At 34.5% G+C, this 23,060-nt stretch overlaps 2 protein-coding genes across 2 annotated transcripts in view; one reads left to right on the forward strand and one right to left on the reverse strand.

Moving 5' to 3' along the window:
* The window catches only part of LOC109852778 (neuronal acetylcholine receptor subunit alpha-7-like), a gene marked incomplete at its 5' end in the record, with an annotated part of 49,066 nt that extends 41,572 nt beyond the window's left edge, over positions 1-7,494 (forward strand). The window contains 6 exons of the mRNA XM_020424259.1: positions 216-410; positions 2,979-3,065; positions 3,963-4,072; positions 4,565-4,673; positions 5,712-6,118; positions 6,300-7,494. Of these exons, the coding sequence (XP_020279848.1) occupies positions 216-410; positions 2,979-3,065; positions 3,963-4,072; positions 4,565-4,673; positions 5,712-6,118; positions 6,300-6,467 (1,076 nt within the window). The remainder of the gene's footprint in view (positions 1-215; positions 411-2,978; positions 3,066-3,962; positions 4,073-4,564; positions 4,674-5,711; positions 6,119-6,299) is intronic.
* Positions 7,495-18,778: 11,284 nt separating this feature from the next.
* Positions 18,779-22,857, reverse strand: LOC109852750 (acetylcholine receptor subunit beta-like 1). The gene is made up of 7 exons (XM_020424198.1): positions 22,504-22,857; positions 21,991-22,127; positions 21,700-21,854; positions 21,284-21,622; positions 20,783-21,160; positions 20,341-20,671; positions 18,779-19,489 (listed from the first exon to the last, which is right to left on the reverse strand). Exons 1-7 carry the CDS (start codon positions 22,559-22,561, stop codon positions 19,325-19,327), a joined length of 1,563 nt encoding a protein of 520 aa, XP_020279787.1. The 5' UTR covers positions 22,562-22,857; the 3' UTR covers positions 18,779-19,324.
* Positions 22,858-23,060: the final 203 nt, after the last annotated feature.

The following is a 23,060-nucleotide window of genomic DNA, read 5'->3' on the forward strand; positions in this document are numbered from 1 at the left end:
AATTTTTCGCTTCCGGCAATCTTTTGTTGCGCTCGAGTGCGCACTTGTTTTTATTAGCAAAATGCATCGATTATCCGTCTAAGTGCGCGGCGTCATATTTGAGCGTTCATAGACTGAAAATATTTTATGTCAAACGTTCTATCAAACGTTTTAACATCATAGTATGACTAATATAGTATTATTGTTAATAATCTGATTTTTTTTTATCATCACAGGGGTGCCTGGTAAGAGGAATGTAATTTACTACAATTGCTGCCCAGAACCATACATTGACATCACCTTTGTCGTCATCATCCGGAGACGCACACTTTACTATTTCTTCAACTTGATCGTGCCGTGCGTCCTGATTGCCAGCATGGCCGTCCTTGGATTCACCCTGCCGCCCGATTCTGGCGAGAAACTGTCTCTCGGCAAGTTTTAACTACGATGCAAAGCTCCGATTGCCCCCGACGGCTCGTGAACGCTCCCGCGATTAGGCGCGCCCCTGTTTGCTAAAAGCATCAGACGTTTGCACGATTAGGTCGACCTACTTCCGGCCGGCGGACTCTCCTGCATATCCGGGCAAGAAACTATTTCGCTTCGCGTAGGTCGCGTCGTCGCAAATTTCTTCTGCAATCGGGGTCTTCGCGGAAGACTTTATCGAGTTTCGACGTGAAAATTAGCATCGATAAAAGTATTGCACTGTATGAGACCTCGGTTCGTTGAGTCTGAACCTCAAATGCGATTTCAAGTTGCTGCGCAATTCTGTGAAGAAAAGTTGAAAATCGCGAAAGTACAAATTGCATGTGCACCAAATATGTATAACTGAACAGTCATTCCCACATTAGATCAAGTTTATTGCGAATTTGTTAGTTTAATAGGCCATTAATTGAATTATTATATATTTTTTTCTTTAACTTTTTTTCTCTCTCTTTAAAAAGTTTTAACTAGATTTTCTTTGTTAAATATATATTATTTATTACAATATATATTTTATTACAATTAATTTTAATTACATGCAACCTTGTTAAATTTCAAAACAACATCACACTGATAAGAAAGTTTCAGTCAAAATATTATTTTTTGTCGTTCGATTATTTGTCATTTCCGTGAATTAGGAATAAAACACTTTATTTCAATCTTTCTATATCTTACTGTAGTAAGGAAATCTTAAACTGGGTCTGTTTTTTCGACAAAACTGGATTTTTTGTGCACACTAATCTTTTTTTGGCTGTATGGATTGATAAATCTTTTCTACAATTAAAATACATACAACAAGGGATCCGGGAAGTCCAAATTTATATAACAAAATAAAAAAAATAATAATAGTTTTAGAACATTATTTTAAAGTTTGTTATATACATTTGGACTTTCCGGATTCCTTATTGTATGTGCTTTAATTGTAGAAAAGGATTTATCAATCCATATAGCCAAAAAAAGATTAGTGTACACAAAAAATCCAGTTTTGTCGAAAAAACAGACCCACTTTAAGATTTTCTTACTACAGTAAGATATAGAAAGATTGAAATAAAGTGTTTTATTCCTAATTCACGGAAATGACAAATAATCGAACAATGGCCAACTAATAATATTTTGGCTGAAACTTTCTTATCAGCGTGGTGTTGTTTTGAAATTTAACAAGGTTGCACACATTGAAGAGGAAATCCTGCTTCCTAAAGCTCACAAATCGCGCTCGGCGTATAATTCCAAATCCTTGCCCGCTTCTCATCCGTAGTACTGTGTAAACGCCGTTTCTGTGATTAGAGTCCGGCACGCGAGTTCGCAAAGGGCATTTACACGATTAGATTTCGCCCCGATTTCGATTGAAACTGCGTTTCCGCCGCGCAAACTTCGCCGAGCCTTCTATTTCGATCGTCAAGTTTCTTCAAGCGTACAAGCGCGTTACTGAATCCGCACTGAATTCGGAAGCGATTGTGACAATCGGCGTCGCCGAGGCGGAGATACGACGACAATGGAATGACAATGTCGAGCAATTGGGATCGTCTCCGTCGCAAGTTCCCTCGCAGCTCATAGCTATTCATAGATCGAGACGCGATAATAATGTCTTTTCACAAAGATATGTTTCTTTAGAACGATCGTCTTAACAGGAGTGGCTTTTATTAGGAAAAAAAGAATAATCTACACAAAGCAACTTTTTATATTTCCATTTATCTCATTTATTTTGCACACTCTGTCGTTATTTTATTTAAAAAAAACTCGAATAAACATTACAATTTAATTGGACAGTTTTTTTCTAATGTAAAACTGAACCACTTTGATGTATTTCGTAGAAACCGGTATTTTCATAAACCCAGAAAACTTAGTATTTTCAACGATATCGATAAAAGTGTTCTTCGACATGATGAAAGAAATAAAAAATATTTTATTTTACAAGCGGAATACTTGAGAAAAAAAAGAAACAACACGATTCGATTGTGATTGATCTTCGCGTTTTTCAGGGAACTTTAGAACACTTCTCAACGCGTTATCGTGAGTCTCGAAGCTCGAGCCAGGTTTGATATTCAGATGAGGCTCCTGCCACGGATACAGTGGCGTTTTGAAAGTCTAAATAATTTCGAAGTACCTCTTAACGCGATACCACGGTTTGCAAATAAGCTTAAAACACAAGAAGCGATGGATAATTAGTTTCTAGGAACAAATTTTTTCTTCATTGTTTAAGATTTTAATCGTTATATGGGGGGAAAAAAAAACTTATATTAATCTTACTTGTTTTAAACACATTTTGATTTTTGCGTCAAAAAGTATCTTTTAATTATAAAAAGGACAAATAATTTTTGTAATAAGTCCGGTACTTTTGAGCGATAACAAGAAACATCACATTGTTTCTCAGGATGAGAACTGAAGGATTTTCGAGGATGCAAAGTTTTTACGCACTAAGGATCGAACTCTCGGAGTGTTCAAGGGCAAAAGATTGACCTCTTCTTGACCCCACTCGACTTTAACGATATTTAATCAATGCCAATAAACCTCTTTTACAGGTGTAACCATTCTCCTGTCCCTCACTGTGTTCCTGAATATGGTCGCCGAGACAATGCCAGCGACGTCCGATGCTGTGCCGCTTTTAGGTGAGCGCGATTTAAGTGATTTTCAATATGATTAATTTTTCAATATGAGAAAGCATCGACAGATAATTGATCATCCATATTGCGAACCGTTTGTGTGGGAAAAGGGAGGGAAGAAACGAAGGGAATGTTTACCTGTATTATTTCAGGACAATGTTTTTTGTTGAATTGATCTGTAGCAAGAAAACTCGAATTCATTAATTCAAAACTTAAACAATACACGCACATATTGGAACACAATTTATTATATTCTCTACTAGATATACACACATATAATATCTCTTATTAAAAGAAATATACAGATTTAGTTTACGAGTATGTAAACTTCGTGAAGTTAAGCATTAAGAGGATGCTGAACCGTCCTGTTTTATCCACATTTCTTATTTCTATTCTTATTTTGCATTCATTGATCGGAATAAAAAAAATATGCTAAAAAATAGAAAACTCAAAAAAAAATAAAAAAAAGTTTATCAACTGTTACTAAGTGGACTCCATTTTTGTATATAAAATTGACACTTCGTATATATAAAATTGACAGAATGAATTCAAACAAGTTAAAAATTTTCCATTCTACAGACATAGACGAATATTTTGAACGTTTCAGAAAAAAACTTTGAAGCCTGTAAAAAACAGGAGTACGGAAATAAAATTAATGCAGTTTTAGCAGAATCGCCGGAAAGACATACGCCTAACCTTGTCTCTATTATGTCATCTATTCTTGTCTTAGTTTGACTAGAGGGTGCTACCTACACCCCCTGACAGCGTAGCGGCTGAGCAGCTGTCAAATCGGAGTTTGACTGTCGCTTCAGTATCCTCTTAAACCATGTCACTTTGTTTCTTACTTATTGTTAGTTGTTAATCCAGTGCATTTGTAAGTCTTATTCTTTAATTTGTTTTCAGGGACATACTTTAACTGCATCATGTTTATGGTAGCCAGCAGCGTAGTCAGTACAATTCTCATCTTGAATTATCATCATCGAAATTCTGACACTCACGAAATGTCTCAATGGGTAATGTCTTCTAATTGAAGCAATTGCATTTATTAAGTTTACTTAAATGAATCGATTAGAATAGCATTTTTAATTTTTTAATCTTGAAATATTTTAGAGAGAGAAGAGTAATTTGTTAATTTGTTCTTGTTCGCACAAAAGGCTACGACGAAAATCAAGTGTCAAAGCTCGAATCAATCCGTTGGCTGGTATATGACTTCCGCATGTATCGGCAGATAATTATGCTTTTAATTAAATTCAACGTGCGCCATTCTCTTTTCATCATGGATAAATCCAGAATTTTGTGAATGAATAATTAAGGGCCAATGCGTACCGCGATAATAAATCATGCCGCGAAAATTGAAGTTTTTGCCAGACGGACATCACGTTAATTAGGATGTAAATTTCAAAGATTTATAATATTTTGCGCGATCGATTTTGCGAAATGTATGCACATACGCTTACTACGCTAAATTGATCAACACAACGACTATATTGACAATTGAACCGTAGGTCAAGGTAGTTTTCCTGACTTGGTTGCCCAAAATACTCCGAATGTCAAGGCCAGGACAAGAAGAGGACAAGGAAATACAAAAGTCTCAGAGACCATCTCCAGTCACAGGTAAGAAAATTTTATATAAGAGAAAGAAATAAAACAAATTTAAAAGACACACTAACTTTTTCATTTTGGCGCGCTTGTGACAAAAGTGATTGCTGTGGAACGTGTCGCTGACAACTCGACGGTGATATATAAAGTGTTTACGATGCGCTCTGTTAAGTTTTCTATAAAAGAGAAAAAATAGTGTTGTAACAAATGTCTAACAAATTATTAATAATACTAATAAGTTAACTCGCTGATTGGAGATGCGATTCAGTTCGCTTTTCAGTCGATAAACTCGACTTTAAAAGAGACCCGCCCAGAAAACTTCGACGGTGTGGATTCGAGAACTCGGGACCTTTCATTCGCAGCCCTCGCACTCAAGCCGCAAGACCACTGTATCGGTCCTGAGTTTTCTATTCTATAAACTTGTAATATAAAATGTGATATACGTATGGGCGTATACATACACCTACTCTTTTCGTATATACGTGAGCGCCTATCTGAGTGTCTCCATTTTTCGACAATATATATATGTTCTTCGAAGCAACAAAATTAACTAAGTTTGACAATTGAATTGATTTTTATAAATAAATATTATCGATCGATACGACTCTACGCTGGATGTCTTTGTATGCAAATATGTTTTTTTGGAATATATTTTTCAACTTTTCCTAAACGTATAAATTAATACACATAGAAAATCGATTTAAATTTAATTCAAAAAATTCACACAGGATGCTTGATTTGCATCACGAATATGCGAAATACTCAATTTACTCCCCCCCCTAATGAAAACTAAAAAATCCATTGCAAAAAAGACACCTCTGCCATTACTTAAATTTACTTCGAATTTCTATGTGTATTAATTTACACGTTTAGGAAAAGTTAAAAAATATATTTATATTTGCATAGACATCCAGCATGTAGGCTCGTATCGACCCTAATACTTATTTGTAAATTGTCACAAGCATTTAAATTGTTAAATTCATTTTTGTTTTACATATGTATTATAAATTATATTTTATTTAAAATGTTTGTGTTTTGGAACACGTGTTCTAGGTGCGAGCAAGTCATATGGTGACCTAGAACTCCACCAGAGGAGTAGCAGGTCGTTACTGGCGAACGTTCTGGATCTGGACGACAACGCGTTGCCGTCTCACAACAATCTGCTGAACAACGTGTACAGCACACCCGGACCGCATCAAGCTCATCCGATGGGCCACAGCTGCAGTCACATACACACGACGCCCCATCACCATCATAGCCGCGCGCCCACGACTCCGCACCATCAGCACGCGACGCCGTTGCCGCACTCGCCGTATCCTCCTCCCGCCCATGGAATCTCGCAAACGCCACATCATCATCCAATTCCACCGAACGCGTCAACGCAGCCGGTCGAGATAGTCCAGAACACGAGCTTCTGGGACGCGCGTTATGAGCTCGTGCTAATATTGAAAGAGATTAAGGTAACACGCATCGTGATCCAATGATATTCAGCGACACATATGGTCTTTCCAAGATTAAGACTGAAAACTATGTTCGAATAGCTCGCTCTTGTGCCAAAAATTGCTTTTAACACGAAAGCAAGCTATCCGAACGAAACCGAAATCGGTACAGTCATTACGAAGCAACGATCTCCGTTTTCAGATAATAACGGATCAACTGAAGAGCGGAGATGAGAACACGAAGATCTCGAACGACTGGAAGTTCGCGGCGATGGTGATCGATAGAATGTGCCTAATCATTTTTACTCTGTTCACCATCATCGCTACCATCACCGTCCTGATGTCGGCGCCGCATATTATCGTCACGTGATTCAGAAAAGCCAGTCTGCCGGCGGTAGTGCCGGGACCGACGTGGATTGCGCGCCGGTCGCCGTCGACGTCCTTATCGTTAGCCGGACTCCGCCGGACCGGGCTCGAGGTTGCACGTCTTCGGGTTCGCATGCCGCTTCGTTTTGGTGATCTGCGCGTTAGGAAGAAAGCAATACGGGGAGTAACTTTGTTTTTCTTTATAATATATACATAACAATACCAATAAAAAAAAGGGATAAAAATAATAACGCTATCGATAATGAGATAAACGATAATAGTACTAATATTAATTACGTAATAGTTACGGTAAATTTTATCGTAAAATTATTATTCTGCGTGAGGAGAAAAGCCTTAGCGAAAAACACATACACAGTTTTTAGACGGCGCGGAAAATCGCGCGAATTAGCGAAGAACGAGAAACACGTGTATATATATATATATATATATACATATATATGTATACATATATTATACACTTGGTTTTTGTTGTAACTTTGTTACACGCATCCCTAAAAGCAGTCGACATGACGAAACACCACTTTATATAAATGAAAATGACTGCTGACATTCTCGCGAACGAATTAGTGAATGGTCTTGTAAGAAAGTTCAGTTTTCACACACGAGTAATGCAGATCGAATTGAGAAAAGCGTATTTCGACTCTGTCCTCTGCGACTGCTTAGGGATGTGACGCACACATACGTACACACACACACACACACACACGCGCGCACGCGTACACACATGCACATTATGCGAGCAATGATACATACACACACACAGAAGCGTAATTTTGCGCAGTGAATTTTAAAAATATCCAAAATTAATCTCATATAGAAACCTCCGAATATATATATATATATATGTATATGTATATGTATATATATATATATGCAGGAATATTATTGTTAGGAGTAAAAGACTATTATGTGATGACTGGCAGTCCAAATAAGTCTTGCAATATTTTTACGAATTTGCATTAAGATGTATACCTATATATATGTATGTATATGTATATATGTATGTATATATATATATATATATGTATGTATATACACATATAAAATATATATAAAGCAACGTAAATTTATACAAAACAATGTAAAACCCGAAAACTCAAATGAGAAATAATACGCGCTCGGAAGTGTGGATATATATAAAATCAAAAAAAAAAAAAAAAAAAAACGTTTTAAATACTTGATTAATATTTACGGGAAAATAGAAAACCACAAACGAGTAGTGTTAAAAACAATTCGGAGATTGCTATATGCCAATCGATATTGGTTTTCTATGAGATACCGAAAGAAGCGCTCAAAAACAAAACGAGAGAAATGAAACAGTAATCGAAAGAGATAGAAAAACAACAGCAAAGAAAGAGAGAAGAACACAGGGTTGGATTTTTATGGATAAAACGCACACGTTTCATTCTCAGAACACACGACGAACTGCCAAGGTAATTATTTAAATAACCAAGAATTTTTTTATCCGTATCATTAGTATGTAAAAAAATCGACGAGGTGATTTAATAAAACGGGGGATTTGTACTCTACAATTTACGTGACGGTTATGTAACATAAATACTCTTTCGAATAAGTCGCGATGAAGATCCGAAGGACACTGTGAAAAAGAATGCGGGAGAAGTGAGCACAAAGGAGACAATGCGCACAGAACAAGCTATGTATTGGTCGATAAACTAACTTTTGTTTGCAATGGTGTGAGAAGATTCATTTTCCGAGAAGATTCTTTTATCTGTTATTCTTTTATAGCGACAAACAGTTTTTCTACAAGAAACAACAAAGTAGAAATGAGTTTTAAGCGTATTTAAAAACATTAATGTACATTATGTGTGTTCTTCGTTTCAATTCACGAAATGCTCGAGAGTTGTGGCACAAAAAAAATTGTGGATGCGACGGAGTCGCGACTAGTCATGCTAGGCAAGAAGAAAGCGATGTGGGATGGCGACCGATAAAGAATAGAAGTGTTACTCTTGCTCACGTACAGACTCGTAGACGGACACGGTCGACGAGATGTCGGAGAGATGAACTCAAATCGTATTGAACATTTTTTGCGGCAGCGAATACGCGACAACCAATCACATCGCGCGTTATCTCTTAACAAATACTATTAAAAAATTATTAAAGTATCGTTAACTTGTTGTTGATCATATTGCGTGGGCAGGATTACGCATAGACGTAAAATCGTAAAAGAACGGTGTTTTGATCTTTAATGTGCGAAGAAGAAAAACGATTAAAAAAGAAAAAAAAACAATACGCAGAATAAAAAACGTCGAGTTATATTACAATTGTATAAGGAGAGTAGAGTATATATTATTATATAGACGAGAGAAAAAAAAACGCGATTAATAATTGTGTCACTAGTTAACACGAAATCAACCAGAAATTTGCTAAAAAAAAAAAAAAAAAAGACGTATAGTTCGAAACATCGACATTTTAGTGCCGGCACAGTCCGCTCTTTGTACGATAAAAATCGCCGTATGTTCCGGCGACTTTTATCGTCGTAAGAAGACATCCGGTTCCATCGTTCCTTTTTACGTGCGTTTGCTGTAGTTCAAGTTGGTGGAAAGGTGACTAGCAACGTCGATTTATTACGATTATCGAGCACACAGTAGAAATCATTCGTCATTCGATTTTTATATACAGAGACAAATGTGGCTAAACTTCACATTCTCATTTTGTCTAATTGCAAATTTTTATTTGAAACGACGAGAGATCACTATTGACGTTCTCACAAAATCACAAAACAAGACTGTTTCTTACTGATATAAACAATTTGTTGATATTTATTGTCAGTAAGACACGTTTCGTATTCGAAGTATAGCCACATTATGTTCAAATCTTGATGAAAAATTATTTTATCGCTGTTGCGTTGAAAGTAGATATGTTTTTTCTGTTTTAAGAAAAGTCCTCGCTTGTTCGCTCGGATCTAACCGCAAATTGTTATAAGCGCGTATCAAATCGATAGCGAAATTAATTATATCGCAGATATAAAATTAATTAATATAGAAGCAGCGATATTATACATGGATTACGAGTCCTAGAAACATTACGGGTATCAAAAAAATTGTGTTAGCGAAGCAACCGCGTGATCTTAACGTAATTGAAGGGTGTGTTTAACAATTAGATAGATACAAAAATTAATAAATAAATACTTACGCGCGAGACAGTACGCGATACTGATATAAGAGACTCTATACTTGTTCTATAATTATAATTAATTGTAAATGTGTATTATCACACATATCGTAATGAAATTCACGTCGGAGACAGAAAATTGCTCACTGTAATTCGTCGCTAACGACTGCTGGTTTATTTTCCTATAAATTAAATAAGCGCATCGCGAGCGACGGCAAGAACAACAAAACGTTTTTCCCTTTGCGCGGAAGTAGCTAGAGTATCTTTATAAGATACACAAAATATATATATGTATAAATAAACAAAACAATCGCAGGATTTTTTGGTATTGTACGTATTGCAATTTCGCAAATAAAGAGGAAAAGGTTTCAGAAAACAATAGCTGATTAATCAGCAGCAATGTCCATCACGTTGAATGGTTTTGAAATCTTTTTCTCGTCATGGCGCAAATTCGCCTATTTTACGGTATAACAAAACTCGAACGCGTATGATATTACGGAAACGTGAATTATATAATTTTTAAAAGGCTTCTTTCTCACGATTTCTATGACAAAAAAATCGAAAAGAGAATTAAAAATTGCCATCGAAGAATTTTGAGAATTCAGCTCGAAGAATTTTCGAACATCAGAGAATTCTTATAAGAGTAAAATTTTTTAAATTAATAACAAGCGGAACGTGACATACACTTCACGCAAAATGTTTCCACCTCCTTGAACTCGATATTGGACAGTCCTATGAAGATAATGCAGCAAACGTACTCGGATATGGCGTGATCCGCCGCTCTCGCAGTCGAGAATAATCGTGATGAATAGTCATAAGTTCGGATAGACTCTTAGAAAGGGGGACATAATGTATGTAAACATGCCGTGCATTAAAATTAAAGCCAGCACGAATCGTTCGGTTTTAGTCTTGGCAGATTTTCAAAGCAAAGAATAAAGTTTTATTTTTAGTTAATAATAAAAAAAAAATAACATTTTCCCCCTACACATGTTTTTCAGAGAAATGTCTGTAAAAAACTTTTGACAAAGATTGATACGGAATTATCTTTTGAGTAATATAAAATTTTGCATGTGTGTGTGTGTGATGTGATATGAATTTATACATGGCTGATCTCGCTAAAATCTCTCTGGATTACATAGATCTTTCTGTCGTATTAATTAGTGGAACTTAGATGAGAGCGGCGGTGGACAATGAAATTCTCGTACAAACTTAAATACTTTAAGCAAACGAGCGAATAATAAAATATATGTAAAAAAAAACAAAAAAAAACAGAGATAGCAAAAAGAAGGGAATCAGATAAGCGGCATTATATCGTGATTTGCGCCTTTAAAAATCGACAACTTAAAACGCGCGGGGCTGTTACGTAAAGTGTACTCTTGTAATATAAACAAGAAATAATAATAATAATAATAATAATAATAATAATAATAATAATAATAAAGATAATGTTAGTGATAACGAGTAATAACAATGATAAATAATAATAGTACTATCACTCTATTAATAATAACACAATAATAATACTAAAACATATTAGATATGAGACTTCTCGCCTGTACGAAATCGTTGAAATCTCCTTTTTACGACAGTATATTATACGATTAAGTCGACTTTCGCGAATCGAATCGTTTCCGATTAAACGAGTAGTAGAGTTACGGTGGACAGAAGAAAAAAAAAGGAAAAAAGACAAAACAATTTAAACAAATATACAAGTTAAATAAACGAAGATTAATAGGTTCATAGGGATATTGCAGTAGTGTAGATGTACAGGGTGATGCGACGAAAAAAGGAACTTCGGCGAACGCGATTGAGCGATTTTTCGAACGTCTCACTTATGCGCATGTTAAAATAATTCCGTTAAAATTAATAAACGTATTTTAAAATATGAGAGTTTTGTCTCGTCGATTTTGATGCGCCGCCGCTTCCGCGTCGTGACACACGTTGAAATTAAACCCGTATATCCAAACATAAACTCTTTTTTGTTGAATAAAAAAACTATTCGTAAATATACATAATACACTCGTATTTTTGACATACGGACTTTAACGAGTTAAAGTGATAAAGCGAGTTTCTAGTCTCTTTCACTCGACTTCACGTTAATTATCCAAGTGTTGTTTTAAAGACTTACCTAAGATTTTATCTATGATAGAAGTAATTACGATTGCTCATCGATTATGCCTGTCGTTTATGTGTCAAGACAATCCCCCGATGACTCCAAGTGGCTGATGACGAGAACTACTTTTCGATATATATAATATGTACTACCTCTAATTTTAACCGCGCGCGAGAAAAAGAGAAGAATATCGACGGCGTAGACCGTTGAATGTAACTTATTGTAAGGTCTATTATACTATATAGCGTGTGCCGAAGTCTTCCGCCATTAGTCGCCTAGTGCAGCTGGACGAGTCTTCTCGGTTGTAATGCTCTCCCGCGAGATAAATCGCCATTAAGACAAATCGCGCTAAATCTCCACACTAACTGTTCCCATTTGCGCTAATATCGCGCCCAAGGGAATATAATTAAAGCTTCGGCGATTGCTCGCAAAAGTCGTTGCAACTCGGCTCTCGCAGCTGCTCAGCGTTAATAGCTCGCTGTGATGTAAATGTGTAGTCGAAGCTCTAGTGACAAATTCTACGCTTGTAGATCTAGAATTGAACTGGCCGCACGATAGGAAGCGACAGGCGACGGAAGTGAGACGAAACTCAACATAATGCATTTATATTCACGCGTTTACAACTAAAGAACCCGCCGAAATCTGAATCGCCGAGCGAAATCCGCGCGATTGCGACAACGCGTTTTTACGTATAAACGCACAAAACTTCAAAGTCGAACTGACTAAAAGTGAAGAAAGAGAGAGAGAGAGAGAGAAGAGGAAAGGAGAAAAAAAGAGAACAATGTGAAGTAAATAAATTGTTCAAACTTACGGTAGAAAAAAGTAATTGACGAAGTTATACTAACAAGTATTGGATAGTAAGATTAATACTGTTTTGTTACTAATGTAAAAAATAAAAAATCAAAACAATTATGTTTTTTAGACTTATCGTTTGATTTTGCGGAGACGTTCGAAAGATCGATGATCGCGCGCCCGTTCTTATTAAACCCGCTCTTTATACATACATGTATTATATATATTATTATACGCGATAAAGATTTTAATTATATTGACTACACGTATAGCGTGTAAGTTGCTCGAGCTCAGCCCCGTTGTTAAATTAAGTGAAATGAGATATATCGTCCGCGTAGGAATTTGCTCGTTATATGAATCGCGTCGTTCTGCTCGTCGATCATCGCGTTAAATTCTTGTAGTATAAATCTTAACAAATATGACAAAAGAAATAAATTTGTTACAAACGAAATATTCAAATATAATTAAACATAAGTTTTGATGAAAAATCAAACAATTATTAAAAAAAAAAAACGATTGTTTCTTTTCAATATCTTTGCACTTAGAGAAAAACATGCATTCTAGTTTTGCGTTAAATTGCTCTCGATGGAACAGTCGCATGAAGAGATAGAAAGCGTTTCCATTATAAAACTCCGCTGTCACACTTACGTTTAATGGCTTGTGAAGTCATCACACGACAGCCAAAACGACGCTATTCGTAACATCGCACGCAGCGCGACACGGATTTCAAGTGTCACATTCACATCGGCGAATCATTTTTTCTTGCTCGGGACGAGATTTGCGGGTAAATCCCACTGATGCACCATCGTTTGTAAAGTTACAATGCTCGACCGTCCGGAGTAATCGATTATTCAAGTGCGAGCTCATGGAAGCGAGGAAAAAAAACAAAGTAAATAAACATAGGCACGTGCAGGTATCTTTCATTACGATGGTGGTAAATTAAGTAATTACATAGACTAACTGATTAGATAAAATGTAAGTTCAAGTGCCCAATTTTTAGCTAAATCCTCAAAGCGTTGAACAGAGCGCGTTATAAGGCAAAAGTGTATGCTCTAGAACAGAAACTTGATTAACAAAAACGATCATACAAAGATAGTGCAGAGGTCACGCATGCAATTAGGATCAAATATAATTTAATTAAAAAGAAGTGGTTTTTTTATTAAAAAGATATAATAAAATAATTTTTTTAATTCAGAAAACATTTCTATCGATTTATTGTGTTGAGTTTAGTAAGCTCTATTGTTGAAATAAAATAATATTAATAGTATATGTGTAACGGTTTTATTTATTATAGTCACTATTGTGAATTGTTATTTAAGCACAAAATACGTATGATATAAAAACATTCGGTTTTAATTTTTTTTTTTGAGTCTTTAAGTAATTTGCAAATTTATTGTAAACAAAAAGAAAACACAGGGAAGAGAAAGAGAGAGAGAGAGAGAGAGAGAGAGAGAGAGAGAGAGAGAAAGAGCGAACGAAACAATTCTGAGTTTGATGTGTACATATTTTGCGTAAAAATTTTGAATACTGCAGTGAAAGAAAAAGAAATATGCAAAAATAGAAAATTACAAAATAACAGATAAGAAGAAGGAAACCACATCACAGCCAAATGAATTTAAAAATAAATTTTTACAGAGAAGCAAAACTAAGTTATTTCCGGCAGATAATACGCGTTCCTTTTCGTTTTGAATCCTCGTTCAGCTAATTCGCCACGCATGATTTCATAGAACACTGTTATCGAACAAACACAATTGAGAAAGAGATAAAAGAAACTTTGCGCTAGATAAATAACGCAGAATAATGAGGAAAAAGATTAATTTATCAAAATTTACCACAAAAAAAGAATAAAAATGCCAAAGAAATAAATAGAAAAAAAAGAACGAAACTATTAAATACATGTATTCCCTTTCTATTAAACCAAAACATAAAATTATATATATTTAAACTATTAAATGCTAAAGTCATATTCATAATAATGAATAAAAGAGATGATTAAATAATCAATTAATTGAATATTGAAATTAGCCTGTGTAATCAATAGTGATGTAGGTATATTCCAAAACAGTAATTATAGGGGCGATTCTCAGAGATAGTCTATTAGCAGCTAGGGTCGAATTTTGTCGAGATCATTTTCTCTCTAAACTAAACGGTGTGAAAAAGAAAAAGCAGTTACACCTAACTATCTCTTGATGCTAAACCCTATTGAATTTAACGGACATAAAAGCAGCGCTTCCATACAACACTGATTTTATATATATATATATATATATGTATATATATACATATATGTACATATATATACATACATATATGTATACATACATATATATATATACATATATACATATATACATATATATAAAAAGCGCGCGCAATCTCTTCTAACTCTCTTCATTTTACTTATATCTTTATTCCCTTACGTATTTTAAAGAGCAAACAAAAGAATCGTCTCGTATTGTCCACCGTTGCGCCAGTCGTTAAGATCGACAATAGTGCGCGTTATCGATCGCCATCGAGAATACAAGGGGGCGAGATATTAAAAAAAAACTAAAAAAAGTTACTATGTTTCCGTAGACCCCCGTCCTGACGGGAGGGGGTGAAGCCGATGCAATTGAGAGAACTGAACTCACTCGATCTCATTTGAATTTTAATTATGCCTCGACAACAGCCTGGTCCGAATAATAGTAAATTCATACCGTTGGAGAGTGTATGAGAGCGTTGATAAAAAAAATTTGTTATATATTTCTATGCTGGGCTCTTTATCGAGGCAACGTTGATCGATATGAGAATCCCTGTTAACTGGTGAGCACTATAATCGCCGCATTGTAATATTATTAACATTATTACGTTATTATGAAATTGTTGAAATAAATGAAATGAAAATAAACGTCTTCCACATTTCCTTTTCTTTCTCCAACTTCTTTTACGCACTAACACTTTTAATCTATTACATATGATTTAAAATCAATCCAAAATGAAGAAGTAGTATCAAAACGGCCAATGGGAACCAAATGCAGAATATTATGCAATGATAATATTCGATGAAATTCTATAAAAAATGTTTCGACTTTATTTCCAAGCTCTCTTCAGTTGAATTAAAATTAAGAATACAATATAAAGATTAATTGTCAGATGTAAGAGAGATACATACATTAGACAATGTTTATGTAAAGAATTACAAACCAGCAAGTAACAATTAGGAGCACGAAGTAGATTACATTTTTACATTATTATTTATACTGCTTATGAGTCGAGAATAACTGTCAAAAATTAAAATAATACCCTGTATTTCCATTGGCTGTTTTGATACTATTTCTTAATCTTAGATTAACCGTCAAAAAACCGGAGGTCACTCCTCTTTTTATCTCAACTTATTTATTTAAAAGTAATGTTATCGCACAACAAATTGACATGATATCAATCAAGACACGTAATAACAATACACGTAAAAGCATAAAATTTGATAAGTTTTATTGTGTTATTATTTATAAAAAGAACTATTTTTTTAGTTCTTATATTAAAATTTTTTTCTTCGTTCAACATACGGTATAATGCAGTATGTATTATATATAATTGTCATACTATTTATCATGCACCATAAAGTACAAACATTTCGGCTTAACAATATTAATTTTCGGCTCTTATACTTATATGCGCAAAATAATATTTATTCGCTGATAATTTTTCTTTTCGCAGTAGATAAAAGACATATGCATCGGTTAAAATATCGTCTATTATCACTTTTATTAAATCATTAATTTCTCTAACGAATAAAAAATGTCAGCCAAACAGAAAAATTTTTGTACAATGAGAGAATTAGATTAAAACACAGTGTGAAAAGAGAAGAGGTGCTTGATTTCTTTAAACTTTAATTATTGTCCTAAGAATAACATGAGCGTATTTTCTGATTTATCAAACGGAATATCTCTAAGATAAGCTCTTCAGGCACAAACCAAAACACAGATTAATAACTGCAAAGTAATTTTACATTTATAATTAACCAAAGTATAAATAATAGAACTTTTAATAATTTGAATTAAATATAATTCGAAAACACAAATATCATTTGCTTTTTATCATAAATATACAACTCTCAAACCTACTGTGATTTTTTATTATATTCTACTTCTCTCAAGGAAGACATGTGTGACACTGCGTTATCAATAATTAACACATTATAAAATCTTACTGAACATAATAAATTATTTTAAAAACAGAAGAACACACATAATAAAATATAATAAGAACACATATAATAAAATTTATATAAAACTTAACTTAAAAAAATCAGAAATTAAATAAATTAAATAAAATTACATTTCTGCTAGATGTGTTAAAATTTGTGCCTAACACAAATCATATTACATCTAAAGATGTTTTATTAAATGTTTTGCACTTTATTAAATACTCTATCATTATCTTGAGATAAAATTAAAATTAATTACTATTTGCTAAAACAATTACAATAATATATTTTCACAGCAGGAAACTTAAACATTTTTAAATATCGTCTTAATAACTACAACAGTGAACAAGATAAAATATTTATACGCACAATAACTTGATTCATTAAAGAGTTTGTTCGGTAAATTATAAGTCGATCTCGACACTAAAATTGGATACAGAGTTGCGTGTACAACAAAGACTATGTAGTTTGGGTCGAGTTTGGGTCCAGAGTGAACAGTCATGCGTTATATATTAATTGATAAAGAGAAGTACTCAAGAAATATAAAAAGATTTTAATTGCCAATTTAAAGTCTGGCGAATGTACGAGATCTTATTCCTCCTCAGATTTCTCTTTCTCAGAGCTTTCTATAAAAACTATTGTTGGTTGCTCTTGCTGGCATATGAATGTCTTTCATACAGTGTTAAAAAAATTTAGTATTTCTTTGTCCAACAAATGTTTACACGACTGTTTTTTAGGTACTTTCCACATGACTCACAATAAATCTTATCCAGTAGCTGCTTCGAGATGATCCCGAACCAGTTTACTCCAACTGATACATTCGCCTCTCGTTCATCTTTCCCCTTCCTTTCCAAGGCGAACTCTAGAGACATTGCTGTCATAACAACCAAATCCGAATTTCTCTTGGATGACGGCATAGATCGCGTCCAGAGACTTAGCCAGGTTAATAAAATTGTACGAAATATATATTTTAATGGTTTTGGTACTGCCGTCAACGGAAAGATGCTCTAGAGAAATTAGGAAAACCCACTAATACATAATCACAATAGCAAACTTTGCTACAAACAGCTTTAGCGCTCATTTTATAAATGTGCTTATGGAACTTTTTAAGTTTTTAATGCTTTACAATTGTAGTCGTCGTTTTAGTGCTGTTTATCCGGGACCCAAAAAACTGAACGTAATCCTTTGTGAGTTACGTGAACCGAGTATCGATAATGCAAAGTTATAAATAATATACCGTGAGATAAAAAAACTTGCAAACTGCATAAAATTCTATAAAACAGCAATTATAGTTTTACCATACATAACAAAATTTTCGAATCTTATAATCGACTTCTTTCTCCGCTGTACTAAAAACGTTTCTGTCAGAGACACATGTGATTGCTCGACACTTTCTCTATATGAGTAAAAAGTTGATTTTACTCACAACGTTTCGCGTCCCCACAAACACTGCGTCAAACTCATCGACGTGAGTGTCGAGATCGTCGGAATTTTATTAATAAATACTTATTACATAGATAATAATTATTATTATAGATATCAAACGCGAGCTCGGTTACAATGGGACTGGCAGCAGCGCGCGATTTATTATTAAAAATTATTACTTCAAATCCTATATCTAAACCTGTAATTCCGTGTACTTCATCCACATGTATGTAGATGTGCGCGCCTTGGAACACCACGATATATAGAACTTTGATATCGAAAATTTGATCGATATTGGTCGAAGCTGGCCATAAAATCGCGATCACTTAGGTCAGACAAAGAGATCGATTTATTCGTATCTGTTTATTCATATAATTGGTAAAATTTCTATTAGTGTCAAATGTATTTGGCAACTCTCAAACTGGAAAACAGAAAACACACATTTAACGATAAATTGTGTGCCGATATATGAAGTGTAATAAACTTAATAATTATTAACTATTAATAAAAAATAAGGCAATTTTTTATTTATACATAATTTTTAATGTTAAACGTGAGTTTTTGTAAACGTTTAAATAAATTTTAATATAATAATAAAGAATAATAATAAAGAATAATAGAAATATTTATTATATCATTTTTCTAGTTATTTTTTTTTAATTAGATTATGCGATTAGTAATATATTCTAAGAGATAATAGTATAGTTGACTAATTGTAAGTTAAGTTTGTGCATATCTCTCATCACCGTTATATTAGTATATTACAATCATCTCGACTCGGCGTTCCATTCATTATAGATTTATGTTTCTCTGTGTACGATATATAACACTACATAAGCGGATTTTCTCGTTCAACATTCCGCGTCGCGGTAGTATTATCGACGAGTAATGACGTCGGGGAAGACAATACAATTGCAGAAGCAGCATAAGTATAATAATGCTAAGACAATCATTATTTTCATAATGTAACGTATTTTTGATTGCTCGGATTTCTCTACAGAAAACATGCGGATTCAATTTTATTTTACAAAGAAAATTCATTGTAAAAAAATGCATAAAAAAACAAATGGTAATATTAAAAATTATTAAAAAATAACTACAACGATAAATTATTCATACAACTAACTGCATAAAATCATTTTCGATAACGATGGCACACTGTTATTGCAATTTGTGTCGAGCTTAAATCAGATTACTTTCCGCGGTAAAGTTCTATGATTTTATCCTGGTCCACGAAATCGAAAATGTGAGGTGCATCCATTAGTATACCGATTGTGCCAGCGGTTGTCACAAAAAAAAAGATTACAAGTTGCAAACGGTCGATCACCATTGCGACGTATTTCCAGTCTTCTCTCGTCTGGAAGAGAAAAGCATAAAAAAAAATTTTTTTCGAGAAATTATCACACATCATCGCGTTATACAGTGTTTCAGCGAGTTTGTTAAAAATTGTTATATTCTTTGAATAAAACTGATCAAATTGTGATTAAACTTTGCAGAAACATTACTTTTGAGATGACATTTTTTTCTTACAAGTTCAAGGTTATTCAAAGTCATTACGTTTTTTTGCTGATTTTGAGATTTGAAAAATGAGTCGGCGTGATTGAAGTTAATTGGCTAAGCGCTATGATGTTATTTCGCCGAACTTGCTTAATTTGATAATGAGTCAATTCTTAATATCTAAACTTTTTTAAACCTAAGATGCTTATTTTTGCTAATGAATTTTTTTCGTCGAATTTTTTATCACTAGCCAGATAAGCGGGAATATTGCGCAAAAATGCTCAAAAATTATTGTCAGCACAAATAAGATCAATTCTTACGATGTGTTGACTGCTATCAAGATATAATAAAAAGTCAGAGTTTTATCGAGCAATTTTCCTGTTTGTCGTGAATTTTCAGCAATGAAAAATTCTTGAGACATCAGAAATAACTCAATAGACTCAAGAGACTCTGCGAGATTCAGCATAACTTTCAAATGACCTTAAAAGTACGTCATAACCTCAAAATCAGCCAAAAACGAAATGACCTTGAATGATTTTGAAACTTGTAAGAAAAAAAATGTCATCTCAAGACTAATGTTTCTGCAAAGTTTCGTGACAATCTGATAAGTTGTTCAAAAGATATAGCGATTTTCAAGGGGTGCAAACTCTCGCTGAAATACCTTGTACAATAGCCAACTAAATTATTGCGAATGTAACAATTTATTCTTACTTGAATGTACAAATCCTCGTTCCTAAGATGTTCCGCTATGAATTCCACTGCTTCAGTGGCTTTGCTGGCTTCTGGGCTGAGTAACAGCGAATCCGAACTTTCAGACCCTCTTCTGTCGCCCATGCCTTCACCTCCACCAGCGCCGCTGGAGCTGCTAGTAGTGTGATGCACCTTACGATTAATTTTGCAATTCGGATGATGCAAATCGGATAGCTCCATCACTTCCATTTTCGATTTTGCGAGAGAAGCTGGCAAATGTTTCGGTACTTCGGTCGGACTTCCGGAGTATGTAGAAGCAGGCAGTGTTACATTCGGTATCTCCATCATCCATCTAAAGATGTTTAGTTTATTGAAAGTTGTTAAAAAATTTGACAAAAATAATATATAATAGAATCTTAATATATAATAAAATCTATATAATAAAAATAATCAGTTTGCACACCTCAGTCGTGTTTTTTTCGGCCGCCTCATGAACAGGACACATGGTAGAAATTTAAGAAAAATTACGCGTATGAACTGAGGCATTCTATGGGTTCTCGGACCACGGAAATTCCAGTTGATAATGACTACGGTCACAAGAATACTGACAGTATTCATGATGAAGGTGAAAAGCAGATATTTGGCTATCAGTGGCAGCACTAGCGAGGTCGGCGGCAGTATTTTGCTGACCAACAAGAGGAACACAACCAAAGACAGAAGAATACTGATGCCCAAAGTGACTTTTTCACCAGCCTCTGCGGGAAGATAGAAGACGAGTACGCAGAGAAAGGAAATCAAAACTGTCGGCAGTATCAAATTCACCGTATAGAAGAGAGTTTTTCTGTCGAAACAATAGAAATGTTAAGAATAAGTTATGAATTAAATTTTGTAAGTTTTATCATACAGAAAAAAGTAAAAATATCACGTCGTTAAAAACTACGATTGACAGGATGAAATTTTGCACCTGCGGATAGTAATGTAGAAAGTGATGTCTGTATCCGTGGGCGACTCTCCCTTATAAATATTAAGATACGCCGGCACTTGAATGATGTCCCACGTGCCGCTCTTCCAATAATCGGACAAATCGACGAAGTTCTTGTCGTTGTAGAGCGCGAGAGAAACCTGATCGCCGTTGAATGTCCACGAGCCGAACTTCATAACACACGTCTGTTGATCGAAGGGGAAGTACGTAACGTCGATCGTGCACGAGCTTTGATAAATCGCTGGTGGCACCCAGAGCACTTCGCCGTTCGGATATATTAGCACATTGCTTTTGTAACGAACCTCGTAATTGCCATCGGCGCTATCAAAATTAAGTGGATATAATTGACGGTGTATTTTATTTGTAAAAAAAAGATATTCTATATTTTGTGCACATACTTATTGAACAACACTATGTCTGGTTTCCACACTTTGTCAGGTGGTAATCTGAGAACACCGATTCCGCCATAATCTGCTTCGTCCCACTGTAACTGATAGTCCATCCACACAAATCTCAACCATACGTTAGATTTCATAATCTGATTCTTCTCGTTCTGAAAAAAATCAACAGAGTGATAGAAGGACGCGATATAAAAATTCAGACAATAATTCAATAATTGAAATGTCAATATCATCTCTCTCTCTCTCTCTCTCTCTCTTTAATAAAGTAAAAAATCAGGAAGATCTTACCACATTGATCAACTGCACAAAAGCGAGGCCAAACCTCACGTGCACTTTCTCTGTCATATTTTGCACTGGTCGGATGAGCTTATTATATCCTCTGAACAAATCACGCACCAATCTCTCCTCATCCTCAGAGCATAAACCTACAAATACAAAACGTCATTAAAATCAACTCGGTAGATGAAATCCGGAAAATCGCGTGAACGAGAGAAAGAAAGAAAGAAGAGAAGTATCATTTAAATATATACAACTTGCACGTCACTTTGACGTATATTCTCACCTCGATTTTATCTATAAAAACTATGTTACTAATTACATGTGTTTAGAGTATAGTTTATGTCAGAATACTACAGATTTTTAATACAAATAAACGCATTTATCGATAAAAGTGAGGTGAGAATATAGGTAGATCTTGATATTACGCACAACACTGTTGCCTTGGCTATTAGAAATATCCAAGTACTTCCTTCCAAAATGCGTAAACGTTATTAAGTTTCGACTATAAAAAACAGTTCTTACCAATGCACAGAATTGCTGAAATCAGGAATAGCCGCACAAGATGAATGTAAAAATGCATTTTGGGCGGGTTCGTTGTTGTGGTCCCACCCGAGCAGCAAGCACAGTCGCCGTAGCAACTACCGCCGCCGCCGCTATGGATCAATATAGGAGCGCAGACGCTGCCTAATAATTGTATTTTCTTTCTTGCAACCTGACATGTCGTATCTTCTTTTGATAATTATTTATGATTTTCGTCATCGTGCACTCTCAGAATCTTAGGAAAATTGTTGTCGAAGATGTCACATCGAAATTATGTTCACTCGGGAAGAAGCACTACTGTCTGCAGTAAAATTTTCAAAGCTTTGGGATAAACTGAAATATTGGAAGAATTGATAGCTAGAGGTATAGGGGTTGCAGAGCGTTCCTGTCAATTTACTGTTTTACCAAGAAAATCTGTTTACCTTTCAAGTTAAAAAAAAAGCTCTGGACTCTGCATATTAGATGTTCATTACACGTTCAAACATCTTTTACGTTCTTATGAGATCTTTCGAAGTAATTATTGAAATATCCTAAACTTT

This window comes from Pseudomyrmex gracilis, unplaced genomic scaffold (assembly GCF_002006095.1).
Source record: "Pseudomyrmex gracilis isolate BER0280 unplaced genomic scaffold, ASM200609v1 scaffold_35, whole genome shotgun sequence".
Classification (NCBI taxonomy): Eukaryota; Metazoa; Arthropoda; class Insecta; order Hymenoptera; family Formicidae; genus Pseudomyrmex; species Pseudomyrmex gracilis.

Bases quoted from the DNA above. Each gene is read 5' to 3' on its own strand.
- LOC109852750 (XM_020424198.1), bottom strand. From the start codon at position 22,561: ATGCATTTTTACATTCATCTTGTGCGGCTATTCCTGATTTCAGCAATT. The intron at 21,623-21,699 runs GTATGTGCACAA...TAATTTTGATAG, and splicing joins GACATAGTGTTGTTCAATAA to CGCCGATGGCAATTACGAGG. The intron at 19,490-20,340 runs GTAAGAATAAAT...TTTCTCTTCCAG, and splicing joins ACGAGGATTTGTACATTCAA to ACGAGAGAAGACTGGAAATA.